The sequence below is a fragment of the Protomyctophum bolini genome (assembly GCF_963924005.1).
Source record: "Protomyctophum bolini genome assembly, chromosome: 6".
NCBI classification, from domain to species: Eukaryota; Metazoa; Chordata; class Actinopteri; order Myctophiformes; family Myctophidae; genus Protomyctophum; species Protomyctophum bolini.
Window position 1 is genome coordinate 35,308,481 of NC_137867.1, and position 19,530 is coordinate 35,328,010.

At 37.7% G+C, this 19,530-nt stretch overlaps 3 protein-coding genes across 3 annotated transcripts; 1 reads left to right on the top strand and 2 right to left on the bottom strand.

Moving 5' to 3' along the window:
- The first annotated feature begins 4,509 nt into the window (after positions 1-4,509).
- prkab1b (protein kinase, AMP-activated, beta 1 non-catalytic subunit, b) lies at positions 4,510-11,761 on the top strand. Its single transcript, XM_080765952.1, has 8 exons — positions 4,510-4,602; positions 6,253-6,422; positions 6,961-7,130; positions 8,111-8,204; positions 8,459-8,573; positions 9,509-9,642; positions 10,295-10,363; positions 10,960-11,761. The coding sequence occupies exons 2-8, from the start codon at positions 6,285-6,287 to the stop codon at positions 11,035-11,037; spliced, it is 798 nt and encodes a 265-aa protein (XP_080622078.1). The 5' UTR covers positions 4,510-4,602; positions 6,253-6,284; the 3' UTR covers positions 11,038-11,761.
- Positions 11,762-12,567: 806 nt separating this feature from the next.
- Positions 12,568-14,587, bottom strand: LOC308316985 (phospholipase A2-like; the record flags this gene model as incomplete). The annotated part of the gene is made up of 4 exons (XM_080765775.1): positions 12,568-12,784; positions 12,924-13,051; positions 13,806-13,962; positions 14,548-14,587. 4 exons carry the CDS (start codon positions 14,585-14,587, stop codon positions 12,591-12,593), a joined length of 519 nt encoding a protein of 172 aa, XP_080621901.1. The 3' UTR covers positions 12,568-12,590.
- A 2,493-nt stretch (positions 14,588-17,080) lies between these two features.
- LOC308317131 (phospholipase A2-like) lies at positions 17,081-18,693 on the bottom strand. Its single transcript, XM_080765953.1, has 4 exons — positions 18,589-18,693; positions 17,971-18,127; positions 17,681-17,808; positions 17,081-17,261 (listed from the first exon to the last, which is right to left on the bottom strand). Exons 1-4 carry the CDS (start codon positions 18,626-18,628, stop codon positions 17,137-17,139), a joined length of 450 nt encoding a protein of 149 aa, XP_080622079.1. The 5' UTR covers positions 18,629-18,693; the 3' UTR covers positions 17,081-17,136.
- Positions 18,694-19,530: the final 837 nt, after the last annotated feature.

Sequence of the window (19,530 nt, forward strand, 5' to 3'; positions counted from 1 at the left end):
ATTGTTTCTCATCCTCCGCAACACTCAATTTTTCCGGTAAATACAACACATTGAGCAGGGCACTGCAGGGAGTTGAACCCCGTTCCGGTAAACCAGAAGTACGACACCAGTGCCTTAGCTTTTGTGTATTCAACTATTTGGGTAACATGTGAGCTTTATCCTCTAATTCATGGGCCTGGATTTTTTTTTCTCCAAAATTAAAAAAAACATGGGCTATAACCCATCGTTTTTTTCATTTTTTTCAAATCCTCAAAAATGATGAAAAACGGCGTGCCATAGTATGCCGTACGATATGGGCTATAGCCCACGGTCCAAAATGATGAGAAACGAGGCTAACTTTTTTTTTCCAAAATTTCAAAAAACATGGGCTATAAGTTACCACCCCCCCCATACACTAACTACTTACTGTACATCACATTCCACTACTCAAGACTGAATAACCGTAACTTGTTCTGACCCTCAGGCCATTGAGATGTCAGTCGATGAGTTCACTTTCTGAAATTAAAATTTCACTCCCATCTGTGTGACTCTAGTCCCTGGCTACTCTGCCTTTACAGCAGCCAGTCTCAGTCACTCTCTTGTCTATCCTAACTAGCGGATGTTTAACTTTCATTAGGACATACACTTTGCCTGTGTCCCTTCTCCATTTGGACTGTACACCGCCAGACCTGAGCACCAAAGGCTTCATGGTTGGGAGTAAGGACCACCTGGGCCTCTCAGGGCATTCCCCCTTTGCGGAACTACCTCTTGTTCACCATGTTCACCTGTTTCTGCCCTGCGTGGCCCATCAATATAGTGGCTCTGGTTCTCTCTGTGTTTGTAAGTGATGATTTTACTGAATTTGTATGCATGTTTGAACTTAAAAGTAAAATTGACATGATAATGCTAGATATAGGCCTACTTTAAAAATGTGTTAAAATGTTTCAAGTGAATACATTAAAACCATTCACAAATGTGCATGCACATCGGGTATAAATCACAAAATATATTTCTGAGTAAAATATGACATCTGTGTTGACAAATATGTTGACTGTGATGTTATATGTGAGAAATCTCTCAGAGAAAACATTAGCTATAATTTATATATCACTGTCTAAGAGATGAGTATGAAGCAGCTCTGTGATCTTTAAGTGTAAAAAGTACCAGTATCGCCCCATCGTGTCACACACGTAAATATATGCTGGATGTGTGCTCAGATCAAGTTTACTTATAGTATTAAATGACAAATTCATGTTCCTAGTGCCAGTGCTTTCCTGGCTTACAATACTGTTATGTAATGTTATGTTATGCAATACTCAAACTGTAACTGTTATCCACCAGTACTTTAGTTCTGGTTCGATTAGGTCTGAAAGCTCTCCATTTGGGGATTGTCTCTTTTATCACCGGCCTCCTCGTCATTGCCACCTTCTGCATTGTGCACTTTAATACGGTATAATCATATCACATACTCTATACACACTAATGACATGCAGTGAGAATTGAGAATGAATGCTGTATTTGTGCAGAAAGCTAATGCTAAATATGTTTTCCTCTCAACTCCACAGAAGACGGTGTGATGTCTTCAAAAGGAAGATGAAATTAATTAAGAAGGCAATTAATGAAACCGAATTCACACAGAGACAATTTACAATTTAGGTATTTAGCAGTACGCTCTTAATCCATAGAGATTTACAGTTAAGCAGGAACAAAATACATGGTAATACATCAAATACATAAATTAGTCATCATGGATCATACATGCTAAGAACCTAACAGTGGAATATCTATATAATAAATGAATATAATGCATATATATTATTTAGTAACATTAAAGAAGAGGATCCAAGGCACTCTGTTCCAGTAGGTGAGGGTCCCATGTATAATGCATATAGGCCTATATTATTTAGTGCTCTCTACATAAAATGCTATCTAAGTTACATAAGTTGAGCCTTACACCTGTAAGGTCATGGACAAGCATGTATGCAGTTAACCCTGTTTGGGTCAAATAAATATTATGGCTCCTATGGAGCTGACTCCTCATATTGCCTGGGCTCAGTTCCCACTTATACTTCACACCCACTGTAATCTGATAAGTCTGAAAGAGTCTATAATATTAATACCATTAAAAGGCTAAAATTAGAAGACATATTGTTGATGACACATGGTGATATAGGGCATAGTATACCACCACGCTGAAATGGATCCTTTATTTGTCCACGAAAATGCCATGGCTTGTCTGTTAAATAGCCTATTTGGGGTGAGTCGGTGTTAAATATTATGTTAATTGTTAATTTGCTGCTAGAGTTACTTTTTAAAAGAAGGTTTGGAGTGGTCTTGGTCTTGCCTATACTAGTCTATTTCTATCTTTTATCTTGTCTTGTTTTTGTTGTTATTTTTGTTTCTTTGAAACCTATAGGCTACTTTGTATATTATGCTGTTGTTGCACAGTAATGCAGAAATGCTGATGCCGCAACAACACTTTGCTATACTTGAACCTGTATGTATGAGTGTGAGTGAATGTGAGTGTCAAATAAAACTTTCTTTATTCTTGATTCTTTGTCATTGGATCCAGGATTCCAAGATTTGTAAAAAGTGTCGTATTCAGCTTGTGAGCACATTGATGATAGATAGGCTACATTCTATAGACGAGCAGGGGTGGGAACTTTATAAATGTAATTTATTTATCTAGTCCCAAACCAGAGAAAGGAGTCAGCGTTCCTAGATGTTGAAATGCAATAGACAGTTAACTTCTCTGAACATGCCTCTAACAGTGAAACCGGAGAGCCGTGAGAGCCTGAGCCTGGGAAGTTACATACTGTAGGTGTGATACAGATACAGTGATAGCACAATACATTGTTGCTGAGCTTTCAATGCCAGTTATGGAAAAATGAAAGCACAGATGCATGTCATTCAGACTTTTAATGGTCTTAACCCTAGAGCTCATCCGTTTTTGGATCAAGTCTAACTGATTCACAACTTTCCTGATTCATAAATAATTGTGTTTTTCATCTGATTGCCTCAAGTGCTATATGTTTTCCTTCACACTATGCATTTGAGTATATACAATTTCTGATCCACCACTCATTGAATTCGGAGTGGTGTATTCAGACCAAAATTACTGCCATAGGAAATTAAAGAGTAAAGACTTATGATGTTCATCCAGAAGATGAAATAGCCTTATGCTGCTGGTTGGTGGTTGGCTGGGGCTAAGGTCGAGGAAACATAGGTGTATCCTACTGTAGGCCCCGAAACCGAATACACCCCCATACACTCTCCAAAGATCCACCTCACCCCACCCTTTATCCTTTAATTTACCACCCCTATACCCTCCTCTAGTCTAAACCGTCTACTTATGTAGGCCACGATCACAACACCAGGGGGAGTTCAACAAACCACGTTCAACCAGATTCGGCTCAAACAAGGGGTTTATTCATTTCTCTCCTATGCCACTAAAATGTGCCCTACCAACAGCCATTAAGAAATGTAAATCCCTAGCCTCCTTCAAAGCCACTCTCAAAGAGAAGTTAGGGCTGCTGCAATTCGAAGCTGGCCCCTTTTCTAGGTACTGTTCATGTATTCCCCTTTGTAACTGTGTATTTGATGATTTCTTAAAAAATAATTGCATAGATGTGTAAATTTGTAATTCTTGTCTTTAAATGTTTTGATTAATTGAAAATGGAGGACCCTGATGTAAACACGTCTTAGTTCTTTTTCTGGTTTTATCCTCTTAGCAGCTTTTGTATTGACCTGTACCTTCCTGGGACTGTACCCATTCTGCAATATGTTAATACGATTTTCAATCAATCAATCAATCAATCAATCAATCAATTGTGTAACATCTTAACATGTGCTAAAACTATAGATGTTTTGGAGTAGGTTATAGTAGGCAGTTAAAACATTTCTTGATATTTTTTACATAGGCCTACATTAGCTCTGGTCCATGTGCAGGCGCCCTACACTCTGTCTTTCGTTTTCTTTTATCCCCCTGTTCCCCTCACTGTATATATATTTTTTTCCCTTTTCGCTTCCTATATGATGAATTCCTGTTCTGTTCTTAACTACATAGAAGTGTCTATTTGTTTGTCTCTAAATGTTTTGATGAATTGAACAATGTGGACCCTGTTGTAAACAAGTGTAAGGCTTAATTGGGTCGTCCACTCACAGTTAACAGTCTTTGTATTGAGTTTGTGCTTGAAATGTACTGTAATTCTGCAAACTGTTAATAAAGATTTCAATCAATCAATCAATCAGCCTTACTGCAGGGCAGAATCATAGAAGCAGTAAAGGCTAGGATTATTGAACATATCAGGCAGTTTTAAGTTTTATTGTAGTTAAAGTACCGGATGCAACACGTTTTAATGTCCTACATTTAAAATGTGCCCCTTATTGAAGCAGGCATTTTTACTTTTAAGTTTGTAGTTAAATACCGGATTTGTTGTTGTTGTTGACACTGTCACTGTCAGACTCGTACTACGGAATAAATTACACGTGAAACAGGAGGCGGAAGGGGTGTGCTTTAAACTGCGTCAACAAACAGCAGTCAGCAGCGCACAGACACAAGACAGTACGTTTTTTACACGACGAGGTTTGAAGCATTTCCCCAAGCAATCGTTAAAATTAAAGGTAAGACAAACGTAAAAACTACGACCTCTCATCTGGGGACATTTAAACCTTTTAATACGCACGTCCATGACGTTTGGTTTTGTAAATTATGAATCCGGAGACGAGACACATAACACGGAAACAATGCAAAACTGGTTTGTTTTAAATGTTAAATTATTTTTTGTTTACTTGTGGTTATTTTCTTACTAAGTGGTGCACAGCTTCAGGAGGAAAATTACTGTGAGTCACGTTGAGTTATAGTAGTGAATGTTGACACGGCCGTAAGGTATATAACTTGATGTGCCACTGTGCCAGTCTTGTGTGGCGACTATAACAGAAGACTGACTAGTCTATGTACCTCTACCCCACGAGATTCCCAGTGACATTTGCAGTATGATGACGACGAGTATGACACACAAATTGGCCACCAACTGTATGCCTAATTGAAGTGTATTTCAACATTTCAGCTGTTGTGGTGTGAATGCCACCCAGTCAGTGACAGTCACACAGAATGTGGTCTGTGTGTAGCCGCAATTTGCAACTCTAGATTTTTTTACAATGGGCTGAATCCAGAGTTGCAATACCCTCCATCAACTTCCTATGCATGTTTTTTGGTTTGTGATCTCCTGGTCTTAAATGACGTTAAACTCACCAACTTTGCAGCTGCAGTCCAAGCTTGAATTATCCTCTTTCAATCTGGTGTCGCTTGTTTATCATAAAAATCCCCCGTAGACATGTTATGAGCTACTTTCTGTCCAAGATATTCCACAACTATTATTCCGAGCCGCCATCTTGGATTTTTTCAACGTGCCATAAAACAAGACGTGAGGGGGAGCGCTTGTTTAATAGAATCTTACCTGAGGTAAGACACCCAAAGAAGAGGTCGACACCCTAGGGAGGGAGGGACGCTATTAAACAAGCGCTCCCCCTCACGTCTTGTTTTATGGCACGTTGAACAAACCCAAGATGGCGGCTCGGAATAATAGTTGTGGTAGCTCATAACATGTCTACGGGGGATTTTTATGATAAACAAGCGACACCAGATTGAAAGAGGATAATTCAAGCTTGGACTGCAGCTGCAAAGTTGGTGAGTTTAACGTCATTTAAGACCAGGAGATCACAAACCAAAAAACATGCATAGGAAGTTGATGGAGGGTATTGCAACTCTGGATTCAGCCCATTGTAAAAAAATCTAGAGTTGCAAATTGCGGCTAGTCTGTGTGATTGATCTCATCGTGGAAACGTGGACATATTTTAGTACATTGCTCGCACATGTTCTATCAGAACTTTAGTATGTGGGTTTACTTTTGGTTTGGGCTACTATATCTGACAAAATATGACCCCCATTACAGCAATTAATTACTGGGTGAGTGAGTACGGTAGGCTATACACAGAGCACATCAAAAGCGGAAGGCTCACCCCAAAACAACAATGCCATCTATCAGATGATAGTGACACCCGCCATGAAAAATGCATTGAGTGTTCTATTTGTCTGTGTATAGAATCCAATGCATGTATCATATCAACCATGCTAGGGCTAGGTTGTGGTGTAAACTACTGTAAGTAAGTACTGTGTCATTGGAGGATTGTTGTGAATGATGTGGTGATGTTTGGTGTTAATGAAGGGTTTATGTGTTGTAATGAAGGGTTGATGTGTTGTGTGTGTTGCAGTGGTTGTTGACTGTTGATGCCACAGAGAGACGATGGGGAACAGCAGCAGTGACCGAGGTGGCCAGGGAGAAAAGGCATATCGAGATGGGCATGGTGCTAAAGAGCCACGCTCCAACATCCTGATAGACAGCACAGACGATCCAGATCTTTTCCAAAGAGAAGATGCAAAAGTATTTATGAGTAATAATGAAAGACATTTTATCCCACTGGTTCACTTCGCCCTTGCTGATGTTTGGTGTAATGTTGTGAAATACGTCTGATTTTACGTGCGTTTTGTTAATTAATATAATGATTCATTGTTTGAATACTTGATTAGTCAGAAAAATGTAAACAGCACGAGGTACAGTCAGACATTTAGGCTAAAAGGATAACACAAAGACGTCCTGGGGACTTTCCCACCGGGGTTGACGGGTGGGAAATTTGGTATATAGTATTTTTTATTGGCCTAAAATATTGTCTATATATAGACAATATTTTAGGCCAATAAAAAAGACTATACCAAATTTCCCACTTTAAACAAAAGAAGCCTGTCGACTGCCGGACTAATATGGATATTGGGTTGTACTGTATCGTATGTGTTTGTCCTGTGTTTATCCTGAGAACAGTGAGAGAATTTCCAAACTGACCTGGAACCTATCTGTTTTAATTTCCAATATTACACACATATTGGTTCTACCAACTCAAAAAATATGCTTTGATCTTGTCCAGGCTCCACAGGAAATCCAAGAGTTTCTGGCCTGGCAACAGGACTTGGAGAGTGACACTAAATGTTCAACACAAGCTAGGCCCACTGTTTTCAGATGGACAGGGGGTGCCAAAGAAGTCTTTGTGTCTGGTTCTTTTAACAACTGGGCTACCAAGATCCCACTAAATAAAAGGTAGTGGGTAGAGAGATAACAGAATTATTTAGCCAAGATGCTATATATCGTCGCTATCGAGCGTAAACCTTGTCAATTACTGTTAAGAAAATGTGATCCAATGTAGTTATTATAGACACAATATCTGTTAATACTTAAGTGAATCACTTTCAATTTTGTGTCCAAGCAGAGCGTGCAAGTAATAATTTCGCCCGGTCTCTTCAACGTGACAGCCGTCAACCATTTGATGGGTATGCAAAGAAAACAGCAAATCTGTGCCTGGTTTGCTGGGACCAGACTACACAAATGACCATATGTCTTACGTCATCATTTAGAGCTAGTCATACGTATACTATACACATAATCAGTAAAAATAAAATAGCAAATTGTGCCTGATCTGCTGGGACCAGAGTATGTGGTGTGTATATGTATGACTAGCTCTCAATGATGACGTAAGAAATATGGTCATTTGTGTAATCTGGTCCCAGCAAACCAGACACAGATTTGCTGTTTTTTTTGCATACGCATCAAATTGCGCACTAGTAGCAAATAGTTACACCTAATGATTATACATTTCAAACGTTCCTTCACAGAGATACTAGGTGTGACAGTTTACAGCGGTCGAAAGTACTTGCGCGCTCTGCTTGCGCACTAATTGGCCTTTATGTTTATTATAACTTTATGGCCTACTAGTGTGCACAAGCAAGTATGCACTCGGCAGAGTGCAGTTATAGTTATAGGCTAAGATTGTAATGTGTTATTTAAACACTAGCGAAAATAACAGATTTCCAAGTAAAGGAGACTTTTTAGCTACTTTTGAGCAACACTGTCATATGAAGTGTAAAATTGGGCATTCATTTATGGGGGGAAAATAAGATAAATTATGGAGATACAAGGTTTATTACTGACAGCGATGATATGTCAAGAATAATCTGAATTATGGCATTTGATACACCCCCCCCCCCCCCCCCCCCCCCATTTTTTTTATGTGATGTCTACAGTCAGAACAACTTTGTGGCTATCGTTGACTTACCAGAGGGGGAGCACCAGTATAAATTATGTGTGGATGGACAGTGGACCTTGGATCCCAATGGGGTGAGTGGAAAGTTTTCTGACTGCCTGCCACTACTACTACTATCATTTGTCTCTGGCCCAAACCACTGAACAAACACCAATGCTAGTCGCAACTCCTTGCTACAAAACTGTCACAGTCATACCAATAGAATATATAAATAGAATTTAAGATTTTGACATTGTAGTTGAAAGTTTCATGCCTTTACACATGCTAGATCTCCAACTTGAGTTTGCATTTTTAGTCACTTAATATCAACATTTGATCTCCATTCTAGGCTGTTATGACTAGCAAAACTGGAACAGTCAATAATACAATCCAGGTGAAGAGAACAGACTTTGAAGTTTTTGATGCCCTCAGGCTTGACTCACAGGAAACTGCAGATATTTCAGGTACAGGCACAATCACATATGTGTTTGCGTATGCTGCAAATATCAGTCTTTTTTTCTTTTCTTTTTTACCAAATACATCATTGTGGGACTGAATAATGGCGCTACAAAATATTTACAAAATGAGACTTCATGAATAATCAATCATCAGTAATGTCTATATAATAAAATGGGTAGAACAGTCAGTTAAGGTGAGTGTCACTTCAGTGTAATGCAGCCTTTAAAAGTTTAATTCCGGGGGCACGGTGGCACCTACAGACTCTGTGGGTGCTGGCGGCGTGTTTCCTCCTCCGCGTCATCAGTGCCCATACCCGAGGCGGGGTTGGCGAAAGGGCCTTTCTGTGTGGAGTTTGCATGTTCTCCCCGTATACCCTCACAAAAAACATGCAGTAATCCTGGTCTCTAAACTGCCTCCCCCTGGCCTGATGGAGGGGAAAGGAACTGGTTGGAATAACGTGTTCCTTTCACGCGCTATGTCTCCCCCCCCCCCCCCCCCTGTCAGGTGTAAAGGAGCAACTTGGACACTCTTTGTTTTGCTTCTTTAGACATTCGTCTCCTGTGTTTGTTATCAATATCTAAAAATACAATCATATTATGTATTGTAACATAATAGCATCTAATGTACATATTATGAGAATGCAAAAGCATCAAACAATAATAATTGTAATAGTAATTATTGCGAATCCAATAGTAAATTTATTGGCAACAAGGAGTGCCAATCCATAATATATTACATTTATTTAATTTAAAGAATAGCCCCTTGAGATGCATCATCTCGTTTTAGAGGGGGTCTTCGAAGAAAGACCCCCTCTAAGAAGATTAGAATCCATCAATACTGTTATTTCTTTATTCAAAGAACTTTGCTAACCTATTAAAGTTCAATGATTTGAAGTGCTGTGTTGTATACTATTGTTGTTGAAGTGATTGTACTTTTCCAGACCTGTCCAGTTCCCCTCCCGGCCCCTACCACCAGGATGCATATATAATGAAGACAGAGGACAAGGTTAAGAGTCCTCCTATCTTACCACCTCACTTGCTCCAAGTACTGCTAAACAAGGACACAGGCATTTCTGTAAGTGTGCATTTTCTGCTGGAACACACTCTAAAATGAAATATCCATCAACAAAAAAATTACTACCATACTTTTGGAAATGTAACAGTTTTTAGGGTTACTATTGCAAGTTACAAGTCATCCTAATGCCAGAATATGGAGTAAACAAAAAAAGTACTGTATGCATTATCCAGACGGATACAGCAAAGACAAAGAGATGGGGGAAATGTGGACAGAGAACAGGGGATTCGAGATTCCTGTGGGTCCTGTGCGATTCCCACGGGATGGGATTCAAATTTGTATTATACCCGGGATTGGGACGGGAATGAAAAGTCAACGGGAGTGGGAGTAATGTTTGTGCACAGTGTCTACTGTGCCTGGCGGCGGCACTGGAGCTAAGCTTAAGGTCTTTGTTTGTAAAGTAATAGTAAAAAGTTATGTTTTTGAAGATTAATCTTTTTTTTTTTTTTTAAGTTCTCTTTTTGAGAAGCATCCTTCTCGAGCATCCTTTTTTTCTTTTCTTTTTTTTTAAACATTCAGAAAATACGCCCATGTGGTATGCACCCTACTAAGTGATCAAACACCTGAGTTGCAAACATATTGGTTAATGATTTGGCCATATTTTCCCTTCCATATCCTTCCTTCCTTTCCCTTCCTCCTTCCTGTATCCTAGTGTGACCCCACCCTGCTTCCAGAGCCCAACCATGTGATGCTCAATCACCTTTATGCTCTTTCCATCAAGGTAAGCTACAGATTTCAGAAGTCAACTGCATAGCATACACCATAAAAGTCATGTGTGGTAGTACAAAGCCTACCAAGCTTAATTTATACTTAATCATACAATGTAGACATGCATCTGTGATAGGGATGTCCCGATCACGTGTTTTTGCTTCCGATCCGATTCCGATCATTTAATTTCGAGTATCTGCCAATAATATAATTTCATGCAATATCACTTATGCCATATCACAGTACAATATCCAAAATCACAGACAATATCCAGTCTAATATCATGATATGGATATAACTAGGGATTACATTTTATTCTTCCGATCATTTGAAAATGACGTGATCAACCCTGATTTCCGATCACTTGATCGGATCGGGACAACCCTAATCTGTGAGCTTGTAGATCTTGGAGCTTGGAGAAGGACGCTAGAATGTCACTGACCAAAACAAGCTAAAACAACATGCAATGTTAACCTGTATACAGGGCATCTAAAGAACGCTATCCTGGCCTGCATGGCATTCTGAAGCATTTTTCTGATGCTCATATCTAAAATTATTTTTAAATGGTATGCTGTACCAACCTAAACACTGCATTCGTTTGTATTTTAGGATGGGGTGATGGTTCTCAGTGCAACACACCGCTACAAAAAGAAGTATGTTACGACACTCTTGTACAAACCAATATAATGAGGAATTCCAATATTCCATATATTATTACATTTTAAATTAAATGCATTGCATTGCATTTTTACATTGTTATATTTTACAAATTTATACATTTCTATATTTTTTTGTTTTAAATACTCTATGCCTATGGAGTAGAACTCGACAGTTCATATGTACCTGGTGATTGAGTTGTACTCCGTCAATGACTGTGCCTCTTTGAAAGCTATAATTAAATTCCACATGCTGTATATTTCTGTTTTAAATACTCTATAGAGTAGAACACGATAGTTCATCTGTGTACTAAGTGATGCAGTTGTACTCTATCAACATCACAGACGGAAATGGTGTGCTTTTGCAAAATGGAAGATTATTAGCAGTATATTGGTTTTCCAATGCTAGAACAAATCATTTTCCAGTCCAGTGTCTTTCCATACTGTATGTAATTCACTCATCCTGAGTGTTCACAGGGAAGAATGATTTAAAATTGTACAGAAAGATTTAATGAAAACCAAAACAAAAATATAAGCTTTCTGTTTCAAAATGCTGTATATTCATGTTATAACTGTAACCTAGTGTTTATTATTCAACATAGAAAATAGTGAAATCCAAGATGACCATATACTGTGTCTAAGGACTCAAGTGTGATAATACCTTGAATAATATTCACTTTTATACAGTATGCATTCCGTGACTTTTACTTTGATGCCAATAAATCTGTGTCACTTTCAAAAGGTGAATCTGTCATTTTGAAACCAAACTTTTTATTGTTGTTAATGAAGTTATTGGAAACATAAATAGTAAAAGGCTTTTCTATTCCAATACATTCTTAAACTCATTCACACTCACTCAATTCACCCAGGGTAAATCCGCAACGGAATAGACCAATTGGGTCTCCATTGACTTGCTGAGCGCTGTTCAGAGGTGGACAGCCGCTGCCCCCGCCGGTGGGGGCAATGGGGCCCTTAAAAAGATCTACAAGCTCTGGAACAAGTTGCTCCCCAATTTGTTGTGAGCTTGTAGATCTGCATTTTTACACGTTGCATTGTGACGTGTAAGAAGAAGGGAGGCACTGGAGCAAATTCAGACAATTAAAGACTTTACAGGGTCAACATGATGAAGATGTATTGATATCAAAACGTCATGTTATTTGCCTGCACCCTTAAAATAAAAAAGGCTTTAATTGTCTTGTTTTAAACATCTCCAAAGAGCACCTGTCTACAGTTTTCTCTACATATAAAGGACCGTAGCGCTTCATCTTTTCTTTTTTTACAGGGTTTACAGTGTTTACAAAGGGTTACAGTGTTGTCAATCTGTTAAGTTTCATAAACTCAACTAAAGTGACGTGGCCCCATTTACAGTACATTACATTTCAAGCTGTAATAGTTAGTATCACAGATAGCTTGAAACCTTGCATGTCACGGGTGTTTTTATTTGGACTGCTACATTTTTTTTTTTTTTTCCAAGGTTAATATTTTGTTTGACAAATGACAAAAGAAAATAAACAGAATTCTCTATTATCTGATTATGTCAAATACCTTTAATAAGTAATTTGATTTTGTTGGGCATGATTTTGCTCAATTTTCACAAAGTGATTGGTCTACGTTCTTGTTTTCGGGGTTGTATGTAGCCTTGGCAAAGCAGTTGGTTGCTGCTCGATCACACTCGCACACCGCAGCCTGGCACTTCTCATTGGTATCTGCAGACACAGATTTGGTCAGGGAGTAGTAAGGTTTAGCATATGCCAGTAATGAAATTGTTATTCGATACACTGTTTATATAATATAATAGTATGAGCTTCACCTTAAATATAAATAAAAGAATATTCAATTCAACATTACACCAACTCTATTGTGAATTGCATTTTATTTAAATCATATCAAAGTACCAATCGCTCAATATAATGTTACCTGTACAGCTGACTTGTTGGTTGGTGCAGGTATAGTCATAAGTCAGAACATATGGAAGGTTGATAATGGCTGTGCAACCAGGTGTAGTTCTGGCTGCATAGTAGCAGTCATCATGGGTTTTACAGCACCTGAAAGTTATGGGGTGGGGGGGGGGGGGGGGGGGGGGAAGTCAAACTTGGGTGGATTTTTTTTTAATGCTCCATATCCTCTGTATAATATATATATAAGGTGTGCACGTCTGCACCATTATGAAATTATGACCGATATCCAATCGCCGATTATTTGCAGGGTCATATCTACCGATTCCAATATTATATAGAGGGGTTCTCAACGTTTTTGGCTGGGGACCCCCGGGAATGCTTTGGCCATGTCTCGCGACCCCCCCCCCCCCCCCCTTCCCACCCCCAATACAACCTTAATATTAGAGAAAAGATATCATAAATGGATACTAATTCCACGGGTTGAGAACCCCTGATATAGAGGACCACAATGGAAACAAGACAAGCCCCTAGGCCTAGGGGCTTGACCCAAAGTCTGTTAATAAAGTATTCAATCAATCAATCAATAAATAGCCTTTTTTCCAAGTGTCTGTTTTCACAACTTATTTTTAGGATTTTCTTTTTTTTATCATTTTTTTTAGGACTGATCCGATACCGATATGGCATTTTTATGGCTGATTACACACACACACACACACACACACACATACCCCCCAAACTGGCCAAATGGGATGTGTTTATTCCAAAGAATGGGATGGCACTAAACTTCAAAATATGATTTTTTTCTATTTTAGACTGAATGCTTTTTCAGCTCCAGCCTGTGCACGTCTAAGCACAATATAGCACAGCAGTGGCATTTAACAAATCAAAAGTAATGTCTTACTTGTCCACCTCATCAAGAGGGGCACCTTTCCCACCATATCCACACCAGCAGCCATAGTCGTTGTAAGCCAAAGGGTTGGCCCCGGGCTGGAGACACTGGATCATACGCCCAAACTGCCACAGGGCCTTTGGCAGTAATGCACCACTGGCCATGCAGGCTAGCAAGGAGACATGAAGCAATCAGTATAACATATAGTTCAATACAACAGTTGCAGGTCTCCTCAAGGCATCAATTTGTATTGATTGAAAATTCTATTCACATTATGTAGAATGGGTACATTTCAGCGAAAGTACAGGTCAATACAAAAACTGCTACGAGGATAAAACCAGAAAAAGCACTAAGACTTGTTTACGTAAGGGTCCACCGTTTTCAATTGATCAGAACATTTAAAGACATACAAAGTTATAAAAGGGGGGGAGCATGTGAATCTTATGAAGATAATGATAGGCACTTTAATAAAATGTATTATTAATGTAGTAAGTTAAAATATACATTTACTTAAGTCGTTTTTTTCCTTTTTTTATTATTACAAACTTATTTGGGTAGAAATATTATATAAGATATTATAGATTGTTAAAATCCAGAGAGTTTAACCATCTAAACCCCGGAGTCCCTATTTTGAGCATGTCATTACAGGCGTTTTACAAATATTTCAATCAAAACTAAATAAATAGCAGATCTACAAGCTCACAAACCATTATTTGTTATTTGTTAAAGTACTAGTTGTTTACATCAGTCTTACCAGTGAAAAGCAGCAGAGACAGATGGTAGGTGGTGTTCATGGTGACAGGGTGAGCTATAGAGCCAGCAGAAAGAAACACATTGGCCAGACCTTTTATATGATGCGTTAGGAGGTGGAAATATTGAGAGATAAGGGGTAAATAACAGGGTTGGCAATTGGCATTATATCACACGGGGTATTGGGTAATAAAATACTTAACTCAAGTACCGTAGCTTTGAAGTTGAGCTTTTGTTGTTTTAGATCGTTTTGTGCTTTCACTCCACGGTATTTGTCCAATAAGTTACTATAGTGTAGTTATTAATAATGTTAAAATTAATTATTTACTCTTGGATTGAGCAAACAAGCATTAGTGAGACAAAGACAGCTTTAGACTATGTGTATATACTGTCGTATGTGGGTTATATGCTTGAAATGAGAAATACTCGCAAAAGTATAAAGGATACCACACTATAATTATAATTGAATATTTATATTGACATTAAAAGTAATTCAAATCAAATACCTTAATTTATTTGTAGGTAGGAATCTCGCTTGCATAAAGTATTGTGGGATATGTATTCCCTTGCCCATTGATATGTAATCATTACAACATAGTTGTTTTCTTACCACTGTTGTCCTTTGGAATACTAATGCCACAAAATCTGCTAAAATAATCTTGTCCTTTAATATTATTAATATTAATATTTTCCTTTTTATTCCCTTGATATCACACGTTTCTTGCTTTTCTTTGTTTAAATGAAAGTTCAGGTTTCACCAGGTTGCTGTCATAACATGTGTGCAGGTTCCCACACATTTTCACACAGATGTGACGTGCACTGGCTGTTTTATGTTAACAAACAAGAATAAATGTACAGGAGTACACAAACATTCACAATTTCACTTGCACTTTTTGGATATGTTCTTGAAATATACTCTTTTAAACACGCATGTGGGGAATAATGACTTTGAAAGGAGGTCGTTAGAATTGTGACCTGATCCAAAGAGATTTAAGAAGAAGAGTTCTTGGGATTTTTAAGACCACATCGTGAGCTTGTAGATTGGCAGTTTTTGGTTAAGAGATTTAATGTACATAGAAAAATGGAGCCAACCAAGTATATAGTGTTTAAGTGCTTAATCTGAGGACTATATTATTTTATTTTTGTGTAATTTTACGGGTTGTAACAAATACATTCTTGAATCTTGAACCTAAGTTATGCTTGTGGGGTTAAAGGTGCTGTGCGATTAGTTGCTTATAACAAAATGGCGTATTTCCCTTATTCCATTTGAAAATGTGACACTTTTATTTATTATTGTTATGATTATTAGTAGTATTTATTTATGTTTCCTTTCGGAAGCATGAATTAGGCATCAGTTCTCCATCAGTCCAGGCATAAATAAATACATAACATTCCCGGCTCACTCTCCCCAAGAGTGCCATTAAGGTCAAGGAAGGTGACAAAGAAACTCTAACAGCTAAGAACCTGTAGGATTGTATTAATTTGAGTCCACAGTAAAACTAACTGGAACAATCTGACGACCGAATTCTGTGTCTACAGGACTCGTGTGATAATCCATTCAAGACTAAGGTCCTTGCACACTGCTGCGTTTTTCGAATTTTTAGCAGCGTTTTTCCGTGTCCAGTCTGTAAGGACCTTTACTATGAATGTGAATGGATGGAACATATACAGCTCCCCCTTTTGCACATGTGAATTATTCACATTCACTCAAAGTTAGCTCACTTGTTGATCATTTTAGAAAAGTTGTGAATAATTCTGAACATTTTATAAAATTTCTAAACATTTCTGCTTAACTGACAAATTGGGATGCCATGGGGTGAAAGTGGCAACAAAGAGTTGCGTGTCTAATGTCTATTCTGTATTTCTTTTTTATCTTGATTTGTAAACATTAATATTTGGATCATTAATCTTGGGACAAACACAGTTGCTATTATGAATGGTTAATTGGAATATTTATGTTTCTGGCGCCCCCTACTGGTACTAATAGTCATATACTGGTGCTCATGACATACACGTACATGGGTGTACACGGACATTGCTAGTTGTAGGAGTGGTTGCACCACTCAAAAATCACACCCGTGTTTGATTGATTGATTTAAATATTTATTAACAGTTTGCAGAATTACAGTACATTTCAAGCACAAAATCAATACAAAGACTGTTAACTGTGAGTGGACGACCCAATTAAGCATTACAATTGTTTACAAGAGGGTCCACCATGTTCAATTCATCAAAACATTTAGAGACATACAAACAGACACTTCTATATAGACAAACAGAACAGGAATTCATCATAAAGGAGGTAAAAAGGGAAAAGAAACATATAAAGTGAGGGGGAAAAGTGTGAAGTGAGGGTCGCTAATTATATTAAAGTCTAACTCATGTTAATTAGGTGGCAAACGGTTCCAACACAAACATTGAATTCTCTTTATTGTTAATGGCATTTAATGTTTGTTAGGGACAAGATGACGTAAATGTTCCCTTCATTGTCAATGGCGTACCCTAAATAACCAAGGATGTCACAGAATTAATGAGGGCAACAAATTATGTTAAATACCTTTAATTTCCATGTGAGCAATTGGATTTTGTATGTTTATTCGACACAGTGAAGTGATTGGTCTATGTTCTTGTTTTCTGGGTTGTATGTATTCTGGGCAAAGCAGTGGGCTGCCACTCGATCACACTCACACACAGCAGCCTGGCACTTGTCATTGGTATCTGCGGACACAGATTTAGTCAGGGAGTACTAAGGGTTATACTTATTATCATATGCCAGCCATGATATTGTTATATCAATCATACACAGTTTATTTAAAATATATTGAGCTTGAGCTTAAATATAGAAACAGACTGTACATGAGTGAATTAATTCCATATAATGTACATTTGATGGATACTTCTTACCAAGTTATTAATGCATAATACATATCCCAAAGATTTTAGCATGGGTCTCCCGGCTCTCCCCATTTGAAATCAAACCTCTAACTCTGTGCTGTTACTGGCATTTCATGAGCCAGAAATATAGTCTGGAATAATTCCATGTTATTCAATTCAACATTACACCAACACACTGCTGTAAATTACATTTTGTTTTATTTTAAACAAAAAAAGCACCATTCATTCAATTAGTGTTATACCTGTACACGTGACTTGTTGGTTGGTGCAGGTATAGTCATAAAGCAGGACATATGGAAGGTCGGCAATGGCTGTGCAACCTGGAGCCCTTCTGGCAGCATAATAGCAATTATCATGGATTTTACAGCACCTGAAAGTATGAGTGAAAAGTCAAACTTTGGAGAATATTTTAATTCTGTAAATTAAAATGTCATCTATTTTAGACATGCAATGCTGTCAGCTCTCCAGTCTGTGTAGGATCTACATCACCTAGTCTAAGCACCGGTGGCATTTAACAAATAAAATGTCTTACGCATCCAGTTCATCAAGAGGGGCACCTTTCCCACCAAATCCACACCAGCAGCCATAGTCATTGTAAGTCAAAGGGTTGGCCCCTGGCTGGGCACACTGGATCATGCCTCCAAATTGCCACAAGGCCTTTGGCAGTAATGCGCCACTGGCCATGCAGGCTAGCAAGGAGACATGAGGCAATCAGTATATTATGACTTTATAGTTCAATACAACAGCTGCAGGTCTTCTCAAATACTTTCAATACTTTTCAAATAATCAATGTATCGTTTGACTTTAAAGATATATATTTTTTTAATCAAATGTATTATAGCCTGTTGTAAAAAGAAGCAAAAAAAGAATAGGCCTACTCATAATTTAACAAGCCACCTCATGAAGTATAGAGAAGTTAATTTGCCACAGTCAGTATTTGTTTTTTGGGGTGAAGAATTGATTGTTGTGAAAGACATTTTAAGTAAAAAATAAAATTCAAATGTTAATTTGTTTTTAACACATAACATAATGCCTGAGACACATCATGAGCTTGTACATTTGTTATTTTAGCTCATTTTGAAAAGTATAAAATAGGACTTAAGTGGTTAAAAGGACTCTTTAAAGTACAAGTTGTTCATGTCAGTCTTACCAGTGAAAAGCAGCAGGGACAGATGGTAAGTGATGTTCATGGTGACAGGGTGGGCTACAGAGCTAGCACAAAAAACACTGCTTTTATAGGTGGTCGCTGGATGTGTTAGGTGGCTGGAGATAGGAAGAGATAAGGGGTAAATAACAAGAGGGAGTAATGAGACCCAGGGGTACGTGTAGTATTATTAGTTAAAGAAGGTTTGCAAACAAAGAACATAACCAATTTATCTTAAAACATATTTATTTATTATTTACTTTTTTTTAACTTTACTCTTGGAGCCAAGAAGCACAAATAAAACAGAGCATGAATAATGAATATACAGTTTTAGATTACTCTGTAAGCCAACTGTACTGTAGATACTGTAATATGCATAATACTGTTTCAGTGCATCAAAGTACTTATATCTCAACAGTATGAAGGATATCATACTGTAATGCAGTATATTGCCATTCATTAATTGCCAAATAACTATTGAAGCGGAATTTTGTTGGTAGGAATCTCACATCCATGTATTCCACTGAGCAAAATATGTAAATATTGTTTAAACATGAATATGCATATTTAACATATCACCCATTCTTGAGATAAGGGACAAAACCTTTTTCAAACTGGATTTTTTTTTTTTTTAAGATACATTCAAATCAAATAGATGTATTTGTAGACACAGGTCTCAACTACCAATCTTGAGAAGGAACAGGTTTTTCGCATAACATTTCTTTCTAAAATGGGACATTTATGCACTTAATACCTGATTCATGTCAACTCCGTCAGACACACTAAAATCCCTTTTAATTGAATTTTATCATTTCAACAATAATATAAAGTCCTCAGTTATCTTATAATGGCTTTCAGTAATCAAGTTAAGTAATACAAATCTTTTAATATTATTTTGTTCCAATATCACACTATTATGAAATATCCAATTTCTCAAAACCGTCATTT